Source organism: Mesoplodon bidens (genome assembly GCF_964165515.1).
Source record: "Mesoplodon bidens genome assembly, chromosome: 1".
Classification (NCBI taxonomy): Eukaryota; Metazoa; Chordata; class Mammalia; order Artiodactyla; family Ziphiidae; genus Mesoplodon; species Mesoplodon bidens.
The window spans coordinates 49,158,181-49,177,110 of NC_138176.1; the positions used below are offsets into that span (position 1 = coordinate 49,158,181).

The 18,930-nt window shown below is 51.7% G+C and overlaps 1 protein-coding gene across 6 annotated transcripts in view; it reads left to right on the top strand.

Moving 5' to 3' along the window:
• The window catches only part of ARHGAP22 (Rho GTPase activating protein 22), a 166,107-nt gene that overhangs the window by 51,874 nt on the left and 95,303 nt on the right, over positions 1–18,930 (top strand). For 4 of the 6 annotated variants that reach the window (XM_081244067.1, XM_081244068.1, XM_081244069.1 and 1 more), the window contains one exon: positions 371–458. In XM_081244067.1, coding sequence (XP_081100193.1) covers positions 371–458 — 88 coding nt within the window. Of the gene's footprint in view, positions 1–370; positions 459–6,154; positions 6,670–18,930 lie in introns of those variants that run through there. The other 2 variants (XM_081244071.1, XM_081244072.1) reach the window with 2 other exon arrangements.

Sequence of the window (18,930 nt, forward strand, 5' to 3'; positions counted from 1 at the left end):
GGGCACATTCCACCCCCCCTCCCTGCCCCTGCTCCAATAATGGAGCCTTCCTCCATGCTCCTGACTTGGGCTTACCATGCCTTAACCAGGAGAGTGACAACCCTGGGCAGTCCTCTGTGGGCAGAGCTCCTCCGAGGGTGTCAGAAGGTAGTGTCGGCCCACTCGAGCGGGGACCCCATGCAAGGCCTCATCTGTGCTCGGTCCCTGCCATGGAGAGGAGGCCTGTGCTCCTCCCGGCACCCAGCCTGCCCATCCAGGTCCTGGAGGGCTGGGACTCTGACCCGCAGCTCCACCCTCTGCTCCCCAGAGCCTTGACCACAGAAGCCCTTTCCCAGCCATCTCATGTGTTTGTGTTTGTCTCTCTATTTAGGGCTTTATTTCTCTACAAGGGACCCAGGTGACTGAACTTCTTCCTGGCCCTGAGGACCCGGGAAAGCACCTCTTTGAGATCAGCCCAGGTAGGCCTGAGCACCCTTCAGCTCTGTGCTGGGGCTGGCCCTGGTGGCCCCAGTGGCAGTGTCCCTGCACCTCTGGCCTGGGAAGGGCCACCTCCGCAACACTCCTCTCTGTGAGAACGCCAGCGCTGTCTCCAAGCACAATTCGGAAATTTGGGCCAAATCTAGAGGATATTGCACATTTGGGGGGAATTTAGAAAATCCAATCAATTATCTAGGTAATTAGCTTCTGGTGAGAGGAAAGTGTGGCTTTTTAAGTTCAAAATAAAACAAGGGAGGTAACCAATCCATGGGGACACCTTAGAGTGAAGGTCCAAACACACTATCTGGGCCACATGCAAATAAGTCCAGGGAAAACCACTAGCACAGGTTCAGAGCATTAAAATAAGCTCCATCATGAATCCCAGAACAAACCATTGCAATGTGGTGGGAGGAAGGGGAATAATTTAACTCAAAGAACCGCCGTCTTGTTAGCAGTTACAAAGCAGGTTTTTAAAGTTCCCAGTTTTAAAATGTGATTCTTATTGAACTAAGTAAATGTGTCTTGCAAATGAGTCCGTCTGTTTACAGAAGGGCTGGCTGGTGAGGTAGTATTTTACTAAGCTTGGCCTCCCCTTGATGCAGAACCTCAGGCAAGGATCTGAGCAGTTCATCCTGAGGTGATCCCCAAAAAGCACGAGGAAGGGAGCAGGAAGGGAGGAGAGCCAGCAGGGTGAGCTGGTGCCACTGTGGGTGCCCGGGGCTCAGTTCCAATGAACCGATTCAGAGGTGTCTCACCCAAGGAGTGAGGAGGCTGGGGGTTTACCCACCAATTCCCACCGGCCATTAACTGAGAGTTGCTCCCTGGGAGGCTGACTCTGGCATTTCTGGCCCGCCCTGCCCTGCGCTTGGCCAAGCTCCCTGCCTTCAGAGAAGGCCTTCAGGCAGAGTCGCAGGTGCTTGAGGAAAGAGGCTGCCAGTGTGGATGGGAACAGTGAGTGCCCAGGGGTCTGGGCGGAGCACCGAGAGCAGAGGCTACAGGCAGCTAGTCATCACACCCTATCATGTGCCATGCGAATTTAGGCTTCCTTCTGGGAAGTGGTGGCTGTGGACCGAGTGTGCTAGGGCCTCAGTGGGGTCTGTGAGCCACCAAGTTTACAGTCTCAGAGGCAGAGCCACCCCACCCCTCTGACGAAGTGACCTGGCTATGGGCTGTACACCAGGGGGCGCACCAGCCCAGGCTCAGGCCAGCAAGCTATGGCCCACTGGGAGCAGGACTGAGCGAATCCAAGCCTGGGGCAGGGTGTGTTCACCTGGGAACTCCAGGAGGTACAGGCTGCAGGTGAAGTGCAGGGAGACCCTCCCAACTGCCTGCTGCATATGCAGGATTCAAGTACCGTGGTTTCATTTGGGTATTTCATCTACTGCAAGAATCTTGTTGCTGAAAGGACACATTAGAAGGTGGCAACAGAGGGATCCCAGGGTATGGAGTGGAAAATAGAGGCTTGGTTGATTATGGAACAGGAGTAAAGGTTTCTGCCAAGAAGGTAGAGAAGAAATGAAGGAGGGGAGTGAGGTAGGCAGGGCCCTGCCATGTAGGAGAGGGGGAGCTGGGCACATGGAAGGAAGGCTTGGGGAGGGGCCGGGGGCCTGGGCCTGGGGGTTGGGGAGGAGTGAGGTGAGGCCAGAGCCCAAAGGTGGAGGCCAGCACGCAGCACCATGAGGTCAGAAAGGCACTGGCCGTGTGCCCCCAAGGACCGGATGGGAATGATCACCAGTGCTCATGCTCTTGATCTGGGTCAGAGCTATTTACAAGAATTTCTTTGACTCTGTGGGGAAGACCCATTTGCCACGTAAGGTAACATATTCACAGGTTCCAGGGCTTAGGACGTGGACATCTTTGGGGGGCCATTATTCTGCTACCACAGTACTCAAAACATCCCTCTAAGGTAAGGGGTACTTCCATGCCTATTTTATAAAAAAGGACACCAGGGGTTAGAAAGGACTGGTGACTTGCCCAAGGACACACAGCTGGATGGCAGTAGAGTCAGGGCTCCTACCTGGGCAGTCTGACTTCCAAAGCCACACACTTATGCTGCCCTTCAACACAGGTACCTGGTACAGGTCTGGCATTTTTCCTACGTGGGCCCGAGAGGTCTCAGGACGCAGTTATAGAAGGAAAGGCTCCTCACACCCCTTTTTCCCAAGCACAGCAGTGGTCGAAGCACCAAATGTATGCAGGTTCCAAGCACCGCCCTCCTGCCTTTGAATGTGCAGCCGCTCCTGAAAGCCCGGGGCGGGGGTGGAGGGTAGCTGTGAGACCACTCAGGGAAAGCAGGTCAGGTGGTAGGCAGTGCAGAGCCCCAGGCAGCCTTTGGGAAGCGCTGAAAGGAAAGACTCAGTCGCCTCCGTTGGATGCATCTTTCTGGCCCCCAAAAGCTGAGCTGCAGTGCATGTCTGCCACACCCAATACCCCTCAGAGGGAGGAAACTTGACAACTCTTGGACATGTGATAGAAACCCAAGAATGATAATGCATGAGATCAGTTACATGAATTTTAAGTCATAGTTCTATTCATGCTCTTTAACAGTATAAAAAATATCACAATTTTTCATCAAGATAGAATTTAAAATGAGGAAAATAATACTGTGAGTACCATCTAGTGGAGAGATGTGCCAATTTCATGACAGGCCTCGCGTGTCCTCCAGCCAGCCCCCAGCCATCTCAGTCAGCCAGGCCACACCTCTGAATCTTTTTTTTTTTTTTTACAACTTTATTGGAGTATAATTGCTTCACAATGGTGTATTAGTTTCTGCTTTATAGCAACATGAATCACTTATACATATACATCTGTTCCCATATCTCTTCCCTCTTGCGTCTCCCTGCCTCCCACCCTCCCTATCCCACACCTCTGATTCTTGACGGGCTCCGACCGCCACTAAATAGTGGGGCTGCGGCTTGAGCCAGTTCTAGCCCCAGAGCCCCGCATCCACCAATAGTCTGAGGCTGGTTCCTGGGTCAGGCCCCAGAAGGGGCTGGGATTCGAGGATGCTCGGTCTCCTTCCCACTTGGGCCTCTTCTCTAGCCTGGCAGTTCCCTGGTAAACCCCGCCCCTCCCAGCCCTTTGAAATCTGTCTGCCCCTTGCAGACTTGATCCTCTTGGCCTCCCAGACCATCACTGCTTGGCACTGCAGGCATCTGGGCACAGGCAAGCTTAGGCCTTCCTCCGAATCTACCAGGATGGGGTAAGGGGTGGAGAGGCCTGCTTTGGCGCCCTGGACAAAAAGTTGCTAAACCCACCACTTGTGTTTATGTTTGGTGGGTCGAGTTAGGTGATCCATATAAGTCGTTTCGCTAACATCCTTATTCTAGTATTACCTTGAAGCTACCACAGGGAGGTAAGTCCACTGACTACAGGCATTCAGGCGGCAGCCCTAAGTCGTGCTGGCGAGTGACTGCTGGTCTATCATGGCTTCTCCATTGCTGGGCATGTCTTTCCAGAGTCCCCGATTGCAGGTGGCAGAAGCCAGCTCTGACAAATGCAGACAAAGGGGGAAATGGCCAGAGGCTATGGGGCCACACAGAATCAGCCCATGGGAAGCTGGAGAGATGCGTGTGGAAGGGGCAGGTGGCGGGGCTGCTCAGGGCCCCTGGAGCCAAGAACAGAGAGTGGTAGGTGCTCTGTGTGGGGAAGGCCGAATCCCACAGGCTCTTCAGTCGCAGCTGCGTCGATGGCTCAGGGTCTGAGGTGGCTGTGTTTAAGCCATGTGCCCGCCACTGGTGACACTGGGGTGGTGAGGAAAGGCCTGTCCACTCCAGTGCCTGGACAGTCCCGCCCACAAAGGCTCACACAGTAGGCACAAGGACCCCCCAGAGGAGCTCAGGTGCTTCCAGGGAAGGGAGAGGAGGTGCCCTGCATCAGACACAGTCCATGGCTGTTTCTTTAGGGACCAAGTGTCCACACTGACCGTGGCTCTTTCTGCAAATCCACACCGGGGTCCCAGGTCTGAGTGCCTTTCCCGGCAGCATTTCCTCCTGGAGTGAGAGGGCCCCAGCGTGCGGGGCTGAGGATGACCTGGGTGAAACACGAAGGCTGCCCGGAATCTCAGAGTGGGAAAGTGCTGTCTTCTGGAGCAGGAGGACACAGAGGGTGTCACGGCGGCTCTGACGTCTGGGCCCAGTTCCCGTCGCAGAGCGCCTGTCTGCTTTGGGCCCCTCAGACCACGTTTCTCAAGATAAGGTGCTGGAGGCTCTGGTGGGGAAACTGCCCAGTTCAGAGGTCTGGCAGGTGCCCTGCTCTCCCACAGAGCCCTCCACTGCCTCCTTCTACCACGTTGCTTGGGATCCCCACCCATTCCCCAGACACCAGGTGGGCATCTTGCGGGCAATAGGCCTGGGCAGGGATGGCTTTGAGGCCTTGGGTTTTCAGCTCCACCCAGGCATTGGTACGAGCAAAGCGAGCAGTGGCACTCCATGGAAGTTGGGGAGACAGTGGAGTGTACCCAGGCTTGCCAGCGATGCCGCTGCTCCCTAGGGGCAGACATCTGTACGCAGAAAGGAAGGTTCCAGGAGAGAGAGTGGGGAGGCTAAGCGCACGTGCCATGTCCCTGTTTGCGCCTGTTTTCTGCCCTCTTCCAGCAGGGCACGTGTGACTGCACAGTAGCTAGCTCTGACCAGTGTTCCAGACTGTTCTCTCCAAAGACAGGGAGGACTGGACAGAAGCCCGACCCTGCCACCCAGGGCCTGCTTGGTTTTGGACAAGTCACTCAATGTCCCCGTGCCTCTGTTTCATCACTTCTAATTTGGAGATAATAAAGCCAAGTGCCTTGGGTTTGCTGGGGTTGCAGGGGGAGCCTAGTGCCTGGCTCAGTGTAGATGCCAATATTTTTCTGTTCTTCCCTCCTCTCTGCAGTCTGTCTGTTTATCATTATTATTGAAAACAACAACACACTTCCCGCTTAGCTATCACCTGTAAGTTATCAGTCTTAATACTGTGTGATGAGTGCCCCAATAGGGGTGTCCCCAGGGCTGAGAGCCCAGAACAGAGGGTGAGGGTGGCTCGCCTGGGTGGTTAGGGAAGATTTCACCCAAGCTCAACCTTGACAGGGAAGTGAAAATGACCCAGCTGAGCAAACAAGAGAAGGTCATCCCCAAATGATGGGGGGATAGAGTACACAAAGGCACAGAGGCCTGGAGAAGTATTCTGTGGGGGAGACTCATGGCGTAGAGGACCAAGGAGGAAAGGTGGGCAGGTGCCAGGTCACGAAGGGCCTTGGATGCTGGACAAAGAGGCTTGGACTTTAGCCACTGCACTTCTTCAGCAGGCGGGAGGGATGATTAATACCAGAACTGTGTGTTAGAAAAACCGCTAATGTAATGATGGGGGGATTGCAAGGACCCGGCTGGAGTTGAGGAGGTAAGCTGCCACTCCTCGTTACCACTGTCCATGCTCTGCCCGGAGCCTCGCCCCAGCCAACGTCCACAGAGGAGACCACCCTGCGCTGCCAAAGCGCTCACCGTCGGGGAGGCAACTCAGAAGCCAGGCCACTTAAAGCGGAGCTCTGATTCTTCCTGTGCAGTTCCAAGCTCATGCGCCAAGTTCTTAGCAAGGGGGCCCTGATCAGCATATGCTTTTGGGGTCTAAGTGGGTCCCAGACCCAGCTCAGTCTCTAACTTGCTGGGGAAACCAGATCAGATTTCCTTGGTTTCTCCAACTGCAGGATAAGAGGGCCTCCGAGGTGTCCACCTGCCCTAGTAGAATGGCGCCAGAAGAATGGGCTTCCATAAGCAAGCTTCCCCTGCGAGAACGGGTTCCAGCACTTTCTTACGGCTACACTGGATCTTTGAAGCCTCTCTCGGGCATTGAGCTTACAGCTGCCTGTCCTTATCCGCCTGCAGCTTGAAGCAGATAGGAGAACTGCTGCCTGCTATCTGTGAGGCCTGACCTTGGAGCGAAGCCAGCGCACACAGATTACTCTGTAGAAGTAGACTGATATGGTGCTCCTGACATCCCCGGAGCATTGCTCAGCTCATCAGCCGCCTCCTGAGCAGGTTGCTGCTCTCAGCCTATCTCGGCACCTGGTACCAGCCAGCCAGCATATCAGCCTGACCCCGGGTGGCCCTGCTGAGTTTGCCTGCAGAGCGCCAGACGACGGGTAATGACTAGAAATGAAATTAGATGAGCAGTTCACAAGCGCTCCCCACCCCTGAGGGTGGGAGAATCAGCAAATACAAGAGTGGTTTCTGGAACTTCCCTGCTTTGTGGTCTGGCCCTACTGTCTTAACCTCACTTTTCTTAACAAAACACAGGACCAGGTACGGGAAACTCCCACTGATATCTCTGGAAATAGATGCCCTTGAAGAGGAGGTTGCAGTTTATTCCTTTTGGCCAAAATCATGTTCTAGAGCAGCCCTGTTCAGTAGAAACATAAAGCAAGCCGCGCTTGTAATGAAATTGACAATCCCCTTGCTCAGTTACACCAGCTGCATTTCAAGTTCTCAGCAGCCACATGTGTGTGGTGGAGCCATACTGCACAGCACAGGCCTGGATGCGGAGGCGACTGGGTGCAATGCCTGACACAGAATAGGTGCTCAGCAGGTACTCCTAAAATGAAGGGGAGGGAGGAAGGAGGAGGAACAACTGGGGGAAAAGCCTAGTTGTTTTTTTTTTTAATATAATAGTGTTTGTTTATTTTTACTTGTTGACAGTTTGCTTTATTTATTTATTTATTTATTTATGGCTGTGTTGGGTCTTCGTTTCTGTGCGAGGGCTTTCTCTAGTTGTGGCAAGTGGGGGCCACTCTTCATCGCCGTGTGCGGGCCTCTCGCTGTCGCGGCCTCTCTTGTTGCGGAGCACAGGCTCCAGGCACGCAGGCTCAGTAGTTGTGGCTCACGGGCCCAGTTGCTCCGCGGCACGTGGGATCTTCCTGGACCAGGGCTCGAACCCGTGTCCCCTGCATTGGCACGCAGATTCTCAACCACTGCGCCACCAGGGAAGCCCAAAGCCTAGGTTTTGAAGTCAGACACCAAGATTCACATTTTAGTTCCACCACTCACTAACGGCAAGAACTTGGGCCAATAACTTACATTCTCTGAGTCTCATTTTCATCATCTGATAATAGAAAGAAAACTACCTACTTGGCAAGAAGGCTGTGAACATCAAGTGAACTAAGATACGTGGACGTGCAGAGAACACTCCTCCGCTCTCCACCAGCCCCTTCTCTCTCCCCTTCCTCCCTCCCTCCCTCCCTCTTTCCTCTCTCCTCTCTCTCTCCCTCCCTCTCTCCCTTTCTTTCAACTCCTCTTTAATCTACCGTATACAAGCAAACTTCAAATAAGATTTCAAATTTCTTTAGTTTATGGCTTTCAAAACAAACAAATCCCAGCTCTCCAGCAGTTGTTCTCAAGTTTTCCTGTGTATCAGAATCCCCTGGAGCACTTACCAAAACCTAGAATGCTGGGCTCATCCCCAGAGTTACTGATTCCAGCCAGGGTCTGGGATGGGGCCAGAGGACCTGCATTTCTAATGCGCTCCCAGGTGATGCTGCACTGCTGGCCTGGGACCACACTTTGGCAGATTGAAAGGGAGCTCATGGAAGAAAGGAGAAATTTTATATCTGATGCCTATAATGGTGCTTTTCCTCTGCTTTTTGAAGACGGAGCGCTGCATTTTTATTTTGCACTGGGCCCCACAAATTAGGTACTTGGTCCTGAGTACAGTGGAGGGGCAGCTACAGGAGCAAAGAGCCCAGAGGCTGTGTTCATAGACATGAGTCTGGAATAAAGGAGGTGATGATCCCGGCACTGTGCTACGAGGGCCTTATGCAAACGAGGCTGAGCTGCTCCACTGTGGTGGGAAGAGGGCACCAAGGGGCTTGACGGCCTCACGAAGCACTGTGACATGGGAGCAGGTGTAGCTATTCTTTGTAGGGGTCTAGGGACAGACCAGGCATGGGGTTTTCTATTTGCTGTTTAAATGGCTCACTCCCTTGGGTGGAGGAGATACTCGTGGGATGAGAGGAGACCACTCACAGGCACCCAGGGTCCCCCGAGGTGCAGCGCACACTCCCACCAGCTGCGGGTTTCCCTCTCGGCAGCCACTGGACCGTGGCGCCATGCCCCATCCTGGGCGAGGAAGTCCAACCAGGCGTGTCCCTTTCCCGCAGCCCGATGCCCTACCCTGTGCACTGGTGCTGTCAACCACGGCCAGGACTGTCAGCACCGTGCTCCACCCTGAGACTGTGCTGGGCTGGTGGCCCTGACCCCAGCCCTCTGCCAGACTAGGGGAAGGGGGTGGCAGCGGTCACCGGGGGGAGGGGGGCTGTTGGCCTGGGGCACCAGGAGACAGTGGGTGGCTCAGCATCGCTGGAAGCAGGAGGCTGCCAGGGGCAGGACCACCGGAGAATTGAGGTTCTAAGCCCTTGCACATGCTCCCCTGGCCCATCAGAGTTCACTTACAAAACACAAATTTAAAGGCAAAATGGCTGACAGCCTCAAGACAGCCACCAGAGAGCAGTGAATTCCTAACGCAGGGTCCTTCTGAGTAGGGGCCCCGTGCACCTGCCCTGGTCGCAGACCCTTCAGCCCTGACTGTGGGCTACTGGACGTAAACGCAGGACCTGACTTTCTGTCCGCTTGTGCTAGACTCCAGCCTGTGAACTCAGCCTAACACCCCTGTTGATCTCTTCTTGCAAATTCACTAGCCCTCAGAGCCTCCAGTCATAAGTGAATTCAGTCCACATCTTATCAGTGTCTTTATCCCATTCATAAACTTGGCACTCAGAAGGGATGTGGCTTCTCCAGGGGCTGAGCCTGCTCCACCCATCATAGCCCAGCCCTGTGTTCTTCCCGTCCATCCCTTGCCCCGGGCCCGAAGCCACTGCTGCCCTGTCCTCTCCCTTTGGGCCTGTTAATAGAGATGCTCCTGCGTTTGCTGAAGTCTCCGCTTCTCCCACATCCTAATCCGCTAAGGCAGAGGGGCCTTTAAATGGAACTGTCGCCACCCCAGAGGGCATCAGGGAATGTTGCCCTGGAAGGCAGTGCCTGCATCCTTGCAAATCAAGGCTGTGGTCCGTTAGGTGATTAGACTGAAGCCACCTCTCTTGAATGAAGCCAATCAGAAATTGCCTTTAGCGGCCCACCCAGGGCTGCCCACCACCAGGGCAGCCTGGCTTCCTGAGTGCGTAACACCGTCCTTACCCCAGTGCGCTGGCTCAGCCTCACCTTGGCAAGTGTGACACTCTGCCTGACCCCCTTGACCCACGGCCTTCTGATCAGCACAGTGAGGGCCACCTGCATGGCCTGCGGGGACTCCAGGAAGTGTCCTGCCCTGGCCTGGGGAGGCGCGTGGATCCAGACTCCAGGCTTGCCACTGTCATCCTCGTCCCAGCCAGGTGACCCACCTTCTCCCACCTCAGGGCTCTTCATCCAGAGCCGCACCTGCTTATGTGCACCTTTCATGCACGATTGAAAGTACCTCTTGGTTTTTGACCTTCTTTTCTTTTGGGGGCAGTTACGTTTTTCTCATCAGACTTAGGTCTCCTCAGAGGCAGGGTCCATGTCTGATTCACACCTGCAGCTTCAGCCCGGTGCTCGGTGTCTGGCCCAGATGAGGAGCACGGGAGGAGACGCACAGTTGTGCCAATATCCTGGGGCATGAGAGAGCTTGGCTAACCCTGAGCCATTCGCCGTGGGTTAGATCCCAAAGAGTCTTGGCATTTGGACAGCCTTATAGGCAATGAGGAGCCACTGAAGGTTCTTAAACGGGAGAGTTATGATCGTATTTAACGACAATGAGAAGACCGGACTGGGGTGGGCGGTAACAAGGGAGACCCGAAACCAGTTGGGGGGGGCTGCTTTAATAGAGCAGCAGGCACTGGGTACTGACAAGTTGGAACCAAGCAGTGGCTGGGAGGATGGGGGATGGCTGGGAGGCAGAAAGGCCAGACCCGGTGAGGGACAGGATGCTGGAGGTGGAGTCCAAAATGACTGCCAGGCTGCTGGGCAACTAAAAAAGGACCGACAGGGAGAAGAAGTTTGGGAATGAAGATGACTGGGTCACTGTGAGGTCACGGAAGCCCAGGCTAGCCGCTGTGACAACCTGGATTCAGTTTTGCAGGGAACAGGGCCTGTCAAGCCCTCAGTTCCACTCCCACGGGGTCCAATGTTCCAGCCTTCCCCCATTGTAAGTGATGCTCTTTCTCTATTCAAGACAAAGATCAGTGATCTAGGAAGCCCTTCCAGACTCCACTCCCACATGCTTCCCACAAACCCCTCCCTACAATGAGTCTTTTTTAATGATAGAGTTCAAAAACCAGACCCAGAACTTACTAGCTACGTGACCTTGGTCAATTGCTAACTTCACTGTGCCTCAGTTTCCTCATATATAAAATGAGAATAATTAAAGTATACGTATACCTTGGGTCTATCTATATCTTGGGTTAGGGATGGGGGTAAAGGGGTTGGATGTGACTAAAGGGGGAGCAGAGGGAGCCTTACTCTTATGATATAGTTAAGTAACTTAATGGTGGTGATAGTTTCATGTAACTACACGTGTGATAAAACTGCATAGACCCCTCCCCTGCCTCATTACACACGCACACACACGCACACACACACACACACACACCAGTCCATGTATAACTGGCAGAATCTGAATCAGCTTTGTGGATTGATCATACAAGGTCAGTTTCCTGGTTTTGATGCTGTGCTGTAGTTATATAAGATGCTAATATTGGGGGAGGCTGGGTGAAGAGTGCGTGGGACCTCTCTGTACAATTCTTTGCAACTTCCGGTGAATCTAGAATTATTTCAAAAGAAAACTTTTTTTTTAAGGACATACCCCATAGTGTTTTTGTGATATGATACACCTATATCTTAGGACAATACTGGTCTGTGTTAAGTATTCTATACAGTTTAGCAAGTATTACAATAAGGTGTCTGCAAAACCTAGAAACAAAGGATCAATGTATCTTTAAAGAGTAGCTAGTAACCTTTTCAAATAATATACTCAATATGTTTTTCTTCAACCTCCAAATACCTTTTCAGATAAAATGCCTCTAAACTTAAGGCAGTGGGTCAAGTTATTTATATTAAAAAGTATAACAAATACAGTACTTACTCAGAATTTTGTGACTTTCTGGCCATTCTGTGGTCTATTGATTGATTGATTGACCACTGGGCCCCTTGTTTCTTAGGGGTGTTTCACATGAAAAAACACTGAGAATATTATTTGAAAATTGGCAAATGCCCTGTTTAACAGCTTGACATTTCCTGACTTTGCAAGACACCTGTGTGTGGCACTCCTGCAGCTATGGTGACTGTGCACGTGTCTGCCCACCTTCTGTATGGCTGCCCCTCACACGCCCCGACCCAGATCAGGTACAGGAACATGTTTGCTGACTGACGGAATGAAAGGCCACTCACAGGGGAAACCTGCTAAATTCCTTCAAGAGCAACTGGTCATGTTCCTGGGACAGCAATAGGAATAAATCCCCTATATTAACATTTTCCGCAGGACACAAGCAACATGAGATTCTTAAAGTCATCTGTTGAGTTTCTTTTTAGAAAGAAAAGTGGGAAGGGCACCCTACAGTGTATTGGTTCAGTCTTCCCAGGTGATTGCACCTTACACTCCTGTTGTAGAGATTTGGAAACTGAGGCACAGAGGGGTAACTTGTCCAAAGTCACATGACTAGTACAAGATGGAGACCGGGGTCCATCCAGGTGAGTCCCCGTCCAGGGTCCCATCTTAGGCTGCCAACAGGAGCCGAGGTGGATGCTGGGCACCACAGCTCTGAGACACAGAGGGGCGCAGACAGAAATTCCTCAGCTAGAGATATGCATACCGGATGGGAAAGGGTGATGTGCAGGAGGAGGTATGCTCAGTGCCAGCTCAGAACAAAGATGTAGATAAAATTCTTTGCGAGTGATCTCAGCTAGACTAAATCTCTAGATAAATTAGGATGTGGGGAGGAATGTGGCAGGGAATTAGTGGGTGGGGGGTTGAATGACCCAGGTCACCTCTGGGAAGCCAAGCCCAGGTACAGAGACTCCTCTGACGGGGAGCCCTTAGCTTAGGAACTTAGACACAAGGCTGTTCTTTAGTCTAGGTCCTTCGTACACAGGTGTGGTCCATGGACCAGCTGCATCAGCATCACTGGGAGCTTGTTGGAAATGCAGATTCTCAGGCCCCACCCAGAACTACTGAAACAGAATCTGGGTTATAGCAATAAGCCCTGAGCGATTTGTGTGCATGTTAAATGCAAAGCCATGCTCCCAAGCGAAACAACGTCAGTGCTACCCAACCCTGGACTCTAAGCTTCTGAAGGAGGGTCTTGTATCTGTGCGTGCAGAAACTGGTGCCGTGCTCTTCAAGATGCTTGATAAATTAAACCTATGAAAGAGCAGCAACTCAAAAGCAGGAAGGGAGCTGAAAGTGATGGTAGAGAGAGGCAAACAGTGAGAAGAAATTGAGTCTAGTTCCCAGGCTGCAAGCCAAGCTGCAAACCAGGGCTGATTGCCCATGGGCTGATTCTGGCCCGCAAGACATATTTGTTTGGCTCATGAAACATTTTTAAAAGCAAAAGGTTTTACCCATTGATAATGTAGATTTCTATAAGGGTGAATTTGGGCCTACTTTCTCCATATAAACAATTAACAGGATCTCAGTAACAGCTGCTCCTTTTGGACAGAGCTTGAGTGTCCTCCAGTTGGCCAGAATCCCCACCTCTCCCTATTGCCCCTATCCCAGGCCCCCTCCTGACCCTGGCACCTGCTTTCTCAGTTCAACTTACCTGTCTCATCTCTCTATAACGGTTTGAGTCTGGGAGCTCTAGTGTAGGCAATTAAAAACTCAAAATCAAAGGTGGCTAGAAAATGATGGTTATTGTGTATTGGCCGAGTCATTTGACACCCCCATTTATTGGCTGAGTCATTTGACAACCCCATTCTTGTGTGGCTGTGGTTAAGGGTGAGGTGGTGAGTCACACTGTCTGAGATTCAGTTGTGGCTCAGCCTCTGCCCAGGTCTGGGGTCCTGAGTGAGTCATATTACCCTTTAAACTTCAGTCTCTTCATCTGTAAAATGGACTCAATAAGAGCATCTCCATGTGGAGCATTAATCCCCAGGCCTGGAGCATAGTTAGCAGAAGCTGATAAGTAAGATGTTAGTAATTGCAGTTGCCAGAGCAAAATAACACACATGAATGCCCGTATTTATTCCCTGCATTTCTAAAATATCAGCATTAATTATCAATATTTTCCACCAAAAGGCTATAGAATACATAAAATTGTTAAATTCAGTGAAGCTAAATATTTTATACATTTCAAATAGAAATTGCATACATATGAAAAGCATTAAGTGAAAACATAAACACTGAAAATATTACCCTCCTAATAAAAATTATTAGCAGATGAAATTAATAAAATATTATTCAAAAATAACAAACCAAGCTCCATAAGACAAAGAAAATTTTAATAATAATGAACACTTGAGATCACACTATTTGGTGTTATTTTTGAATCATGAGCATATTTTGGTGCCCCTTTTTTCTAGTTGCTATAAAATTTTTGAGGATATTGTTCCAAACTAAATTTCAATCTAATATTATCTTGAGTGCTTTACCTTCAAATAATCTTCTTTCTTATTCAATATGCTAGAGGGTTTCTTTTAACTCCTTTTTTGTGGTTAGCAGGGGCTACATCTTTTTCTTTCTTTCTTTCTTTCTTTCTTTCTTTCTTTCTTTTTTTTTTTTTTTTTGTGGTATGCGGGCCCCTCAGCATTGAGACCTCTCCCGCTGCGGAGCACAGGCTCCCTCCGGATGCGCAGGCTCAGCGGCCATGGCTCACGGGCCCAGCCGCTCCGCGGCATGTGGGATCCCCCCGGACCGGGGCACAAACCCGTGTCCCCTGCATCGGCAGGCAGACTCCCAACCACTGCGCCACCAAGGAAGCCCGGGGGCTACATCTTTTAATGAATCACGACCTCTAGTTTTATCTCAAAAAAAGCATTTCCAGTTTGTCTCATCTTCTGCAGCATCCTCCTGGGTAGGTGATCCCACGGGTCTGGTGGATGGGTTGCTGGGAGGAGTTGTCTTTAAAGGCCACTGGTTCGGAAAGTCTTTGAACCAGAATAAGGATTTATGTTGCAATAGAGGCACCTTGGTTCTTTTCCCCACTGTGGATTATGGAGGAATAGAAAACCACTTTCTAAACAACTTTTCCTTACTGGATCCAAATGTCTATTGAAGCATATTTCCAGGTGTAAATGATTCCAATTTTTAAGAAATATATCACAAAAATACCTGTAGTTTGTTGTGTTTTAAAAGCACATTAGGGGGCTTCCCTGGTGGTGCAGTGGTTGAGAGTCCGCCTGCCGATGCAGGGGACACGGGTTTGTGCCCCGGTCCGGGAAGATCCCACATGCCGCGGAGCGGCTGGGCCCGTGAGCCATGGCTGCTGAGCCTGCGTGTCCGGAGCCTGTGCTCCACGGCAGGAGGGGCCACAGCAGTGAGAGGCCCGCATACCGCAAAAAAAAAAAAAAAAAAACCCAGCACATTATTCTGGAACACCAGAATGTTAAAAACTGGGGCTACAATAACTAAAAAAAAAAAAAAAAAAAAAAACCACCAGATTTGGAAGCTTTCCTCAAGGTCAGTGAAACTTTCCTGGGTTCTGAGGGCACAGCTGCCCCTAATGCTTTTCTGCAGACTTGCACTGGAGGAAGCAGAGCTGAGGAGGCCATGGCTGCGAAAAGACGGAGGCTGTTATTGTCCCCCTGAAATTCATGTCCACCGGCAGTCTCAGAATGTAACCTTATTTGGAAATAGGGTCTTTGCCGGTAAAATTCGTTAAGATGACATCTGGAATAGGGTGGGCCCTAAATTAATGACTGGTGTCCTTATGAGAAGAAATTTGGACACACAGACACGCAAAGGAGAGGTCATGTGAGGATGGAGGCAGAGATTGGAGTGATGCAGATACAAGCCAAGGAAGGCCGAGGATTCCCTGCAATGCCAGAACTAGTAAAGAGGCATGGACAGCCTTCCCTAGAGCCTTCAGAAGGAGCGTGGCCCTGCCAACACCTCCATTTCAGACTTCTAGCCTGCAGAACTCTGAGAGAACAAATTTCTGTTGTTGTAAGCCACCCAGTTTGTGGTGATTGGTTACAGCAGCCCTAGCAAACTGGTACAGCCATGCAGTTAATAGTGAAGTGGCCAGAGCAATGGGCCTTTGGCAGCAGAACTGACTTTCACTGGCCTGGAGAATCCAGCTCACACTCTTAAGGCCCCAAACCTAAAAGACCTGGCTCACCTTCCTCCCCTCCTCCCTGGAAGGTCCCCCATCCTCTTACACAGCCCTTCCATCTGAGCAGCCTGCTACCCAGCTATGGCCCATCATTTGCTCTACCTGCACCACCACCGGGTCACTTCCAAATGCTGCCTGTGGTCGAGTGGGAAGAACAGAGCCGCAAGAGTCCGAGATCCCAGGAAGAACTGGCTTCTTCCTGGCTGTGTGCACGCTAGAAAGTCACCTCATCTCCTGAGCCTCACTGGATGGTGACAGTAATGACCCTGATGGGCCTTGGCAGGGATGCGGGATGCAGTGGTGCCTGGTACATCATAGCCACTCAGACACGTGAGGGGCCTCTCCCACCCACAGGCAGGAATGATGAGAATCCCAGCATCCTAGAGAGCCAGGCCTTTCTGACCGGCTCTGGGGAAGAGCTGGAGCAGGTGGGGCCCAGAACACACCTGCCATGGGCGGAGCCTTCCTCTGGGAGGAAAGGCCTGGAGCTGGCAGAGTAGTGGCCGTCCTTATCTCTCTCTCTCTCTCTCTCTCACACACACACACACACACACACACACACACACACACACACACACACACACACACACACACACCCCAGATGTGTCGGAACAAAGTGCTGCCAGACGAGCCCACCGTGCAGGAGCCTACACTGAAGAGATGTGCACCATGGAAGGTTTTCTTTTCTTTTAAATTGAGAGAAGCTGATCTGCTTTGTTCTGTGAAGGGTCACTTAAGTGGCCCTCTTAGAGATGCAAATGCCAGACGAGTAAGCACCCAGCATCCTGGGATCTGTGTTTAGCGGGACCTTCTGTGGCCGGTAGTGGTGGGTTCTATTTTGTATTTTTGAGTGGCTTGGCAAAGATCGTGCCCCCCTTTGGCATGCAGCAGAAGGGGGATCTGTGGGGAGAATTGGGGAGGAAGAGAAATGTGTGACCTAATTTGCACAAAGAGCCCAAGTTTTCTGGAAGGAATGAGATGGCTACATCACCACTGTGTTTTCACACTTTTTTGACAAGAAATAAACATTACATCCCACCTGAGGGCTCAGGCACACACTGAAGCAAGGGTTTCACAGAACAGTACTGTTCCTATATGCAGTGCCCACTGGCATTTTTCACTCTCTGTGATTCTTATCTCATTTTTTAAAAGACTGGCCAAGACCTACTGAGTTGATTTCATGACCCCCCTATTGGGTTGGAGTCCATAGTCTGAAAAACTCTTGGGATATGGTGTTCAGGACACCTGTTGGGTGGACCAAGGCCTGGTTGTGGGAAGGGTGCTGTGGCCATGGGGCTAGTGAGCTCCACCTGGAACTGAGTAGGGAGAAGAGAAACGGTGGTCCTTGCGAGTTATCAAATGCTAGAACTGGATCTGACCTGGCCATCTGAGGCCAACTCGCCCCTGGAAATTGTGTGTGTCTGGGTGTGATTTGACAGAGTGGAGCACTAGAAGCTTGTGGACCCTCTCCCCAAGCAAGATGTCATGTGCCAGAGGTGCTGTGTGGCCCTGGAGAGACTTGGTGGCCCTCTCCCTCCCCACGGGGGTATTTCTGTGGTGCCCAGCAGCCCGTTCCCACACACCTGTAATCTCACACACCAAGGCCAGCTTGGGAGGGGCCCACCCCATGCCCACCCCATGCCCACCATCCTGGGGCAGCCCTGTGGGAGTGGTCAGCAAGGGCATCCACAGTCATACCCCAGAGGTCCTGCCTTATCACGCTAGGAGTCCTCCAGACTGAGGGAAATGCTGAGGCCTGAGCAGAACATCCTGGAAGAGTTGCTACTTCCACAGCAAAACCTTGGGGAACGGGGACTTCACCCATCCCAGCATCTATGCTTTAGACACATGGCCAAGGCCAGCTTCTGCTAAGAAACCTAATGGGCATCAGGATGGGATGGAAGTGGCCTGGACACTTGCCCACCAGAACCAGAATCGCGAAGCCGGCTTGTCCTGTGCTTTCTCCTTCTACCGCTAGGTGGCAGCAGCAAGCACAGGTACTTGAACTCTGCCATCCCCACCTCTCTCCTCTGGGCTGAGATTCTCCCAGTGCCGCCCCTCCACCTGCCCAGCACCGCTGGCTGCAGCTCTACTATGAAAGAGAAGGCTGTTGGCACTTACTTCTCTTAGTGTCCCAGTTAATCCTCACAGCCCTTCAGCACCTTTGGCCCCATCCATTGCCCCACTGAAAGACAGAAGATCTTTCAAGATGGTGGAAGTTGGAATTCAACTCAGTTTTAGTAAAGGCAGTACAAAGGCCAAAGACAGGCTTGGGCATCTAATGGCCCACCTGCCCCTCACAGCACCTCACCTCTCTGAACCCCAGGGTGGCAGCCAAACCTGTTTCCCTTTCCTATGTCCATGCAGACAGTTTCCTAGCCTCGCCCACAGCAAGATGGGTCACATGACTGAACGCTGGACAATGGAATGTGGGTGGGAGTGTGACTGCAGACTGCTCTCAGCCCCTAAAATTCCCTGAGATCTCCCCGCTCCCTCTTCCTTCCTCTGTTGGAAAGGATCCAGGGGAGGACACTGAGGTCCTAGAAGGAGCCTGAGTCCCTGAGTGACCGCCTGGAGCAGAGCCTCCTCCCTCCCCCCTTTCATGCCGACCTACTTGAGATGGTGACCTGAGCATGAAAGAATGTTTATAGGGTTAAGGCTCTAAGGTTTGCGGTTGTTTTGTTAGGGCAGCCAGCATTAATTACCTGATTAACGTGCTGGTTTCCTTATCTGTGACATGGGGTTTTCTACATTCAGTCTCAGGGTGGCTGTGCTTAAGACATATAATGTATGCAAATTGCCCATCCTGGAGGCTGGTGCATTGCAAACACTCAGAGACTCACCCGGTAACTGAGGTCACTCCCTTCCACTGTCAGCAGCTGCAGCAGCAATGGTGACAACTGCAAGGAGGACTAATTAACCCCCAGGTCACAGTGCTGTGCCCTCAGCCAAGAGGACCAGACAACAGATGGGCCTAGCTCATGGTAGAGGGTCTTCTGTGGCACGTGGGGATGCTGGGAACCTTCAAAGGTGCACAGGTCTTATCTATGCAAACACTTTGTCACCTGGATTTTTCTAATACTGTGGAGACTCGCCATTAGGGCAGTATCTGTAATGGAATGCTAAGCCGACAGGGATTGGGGATTGCTCGTACTGAAATGGAGAGGTAAAAGCCACACTGGAGCCAGGCT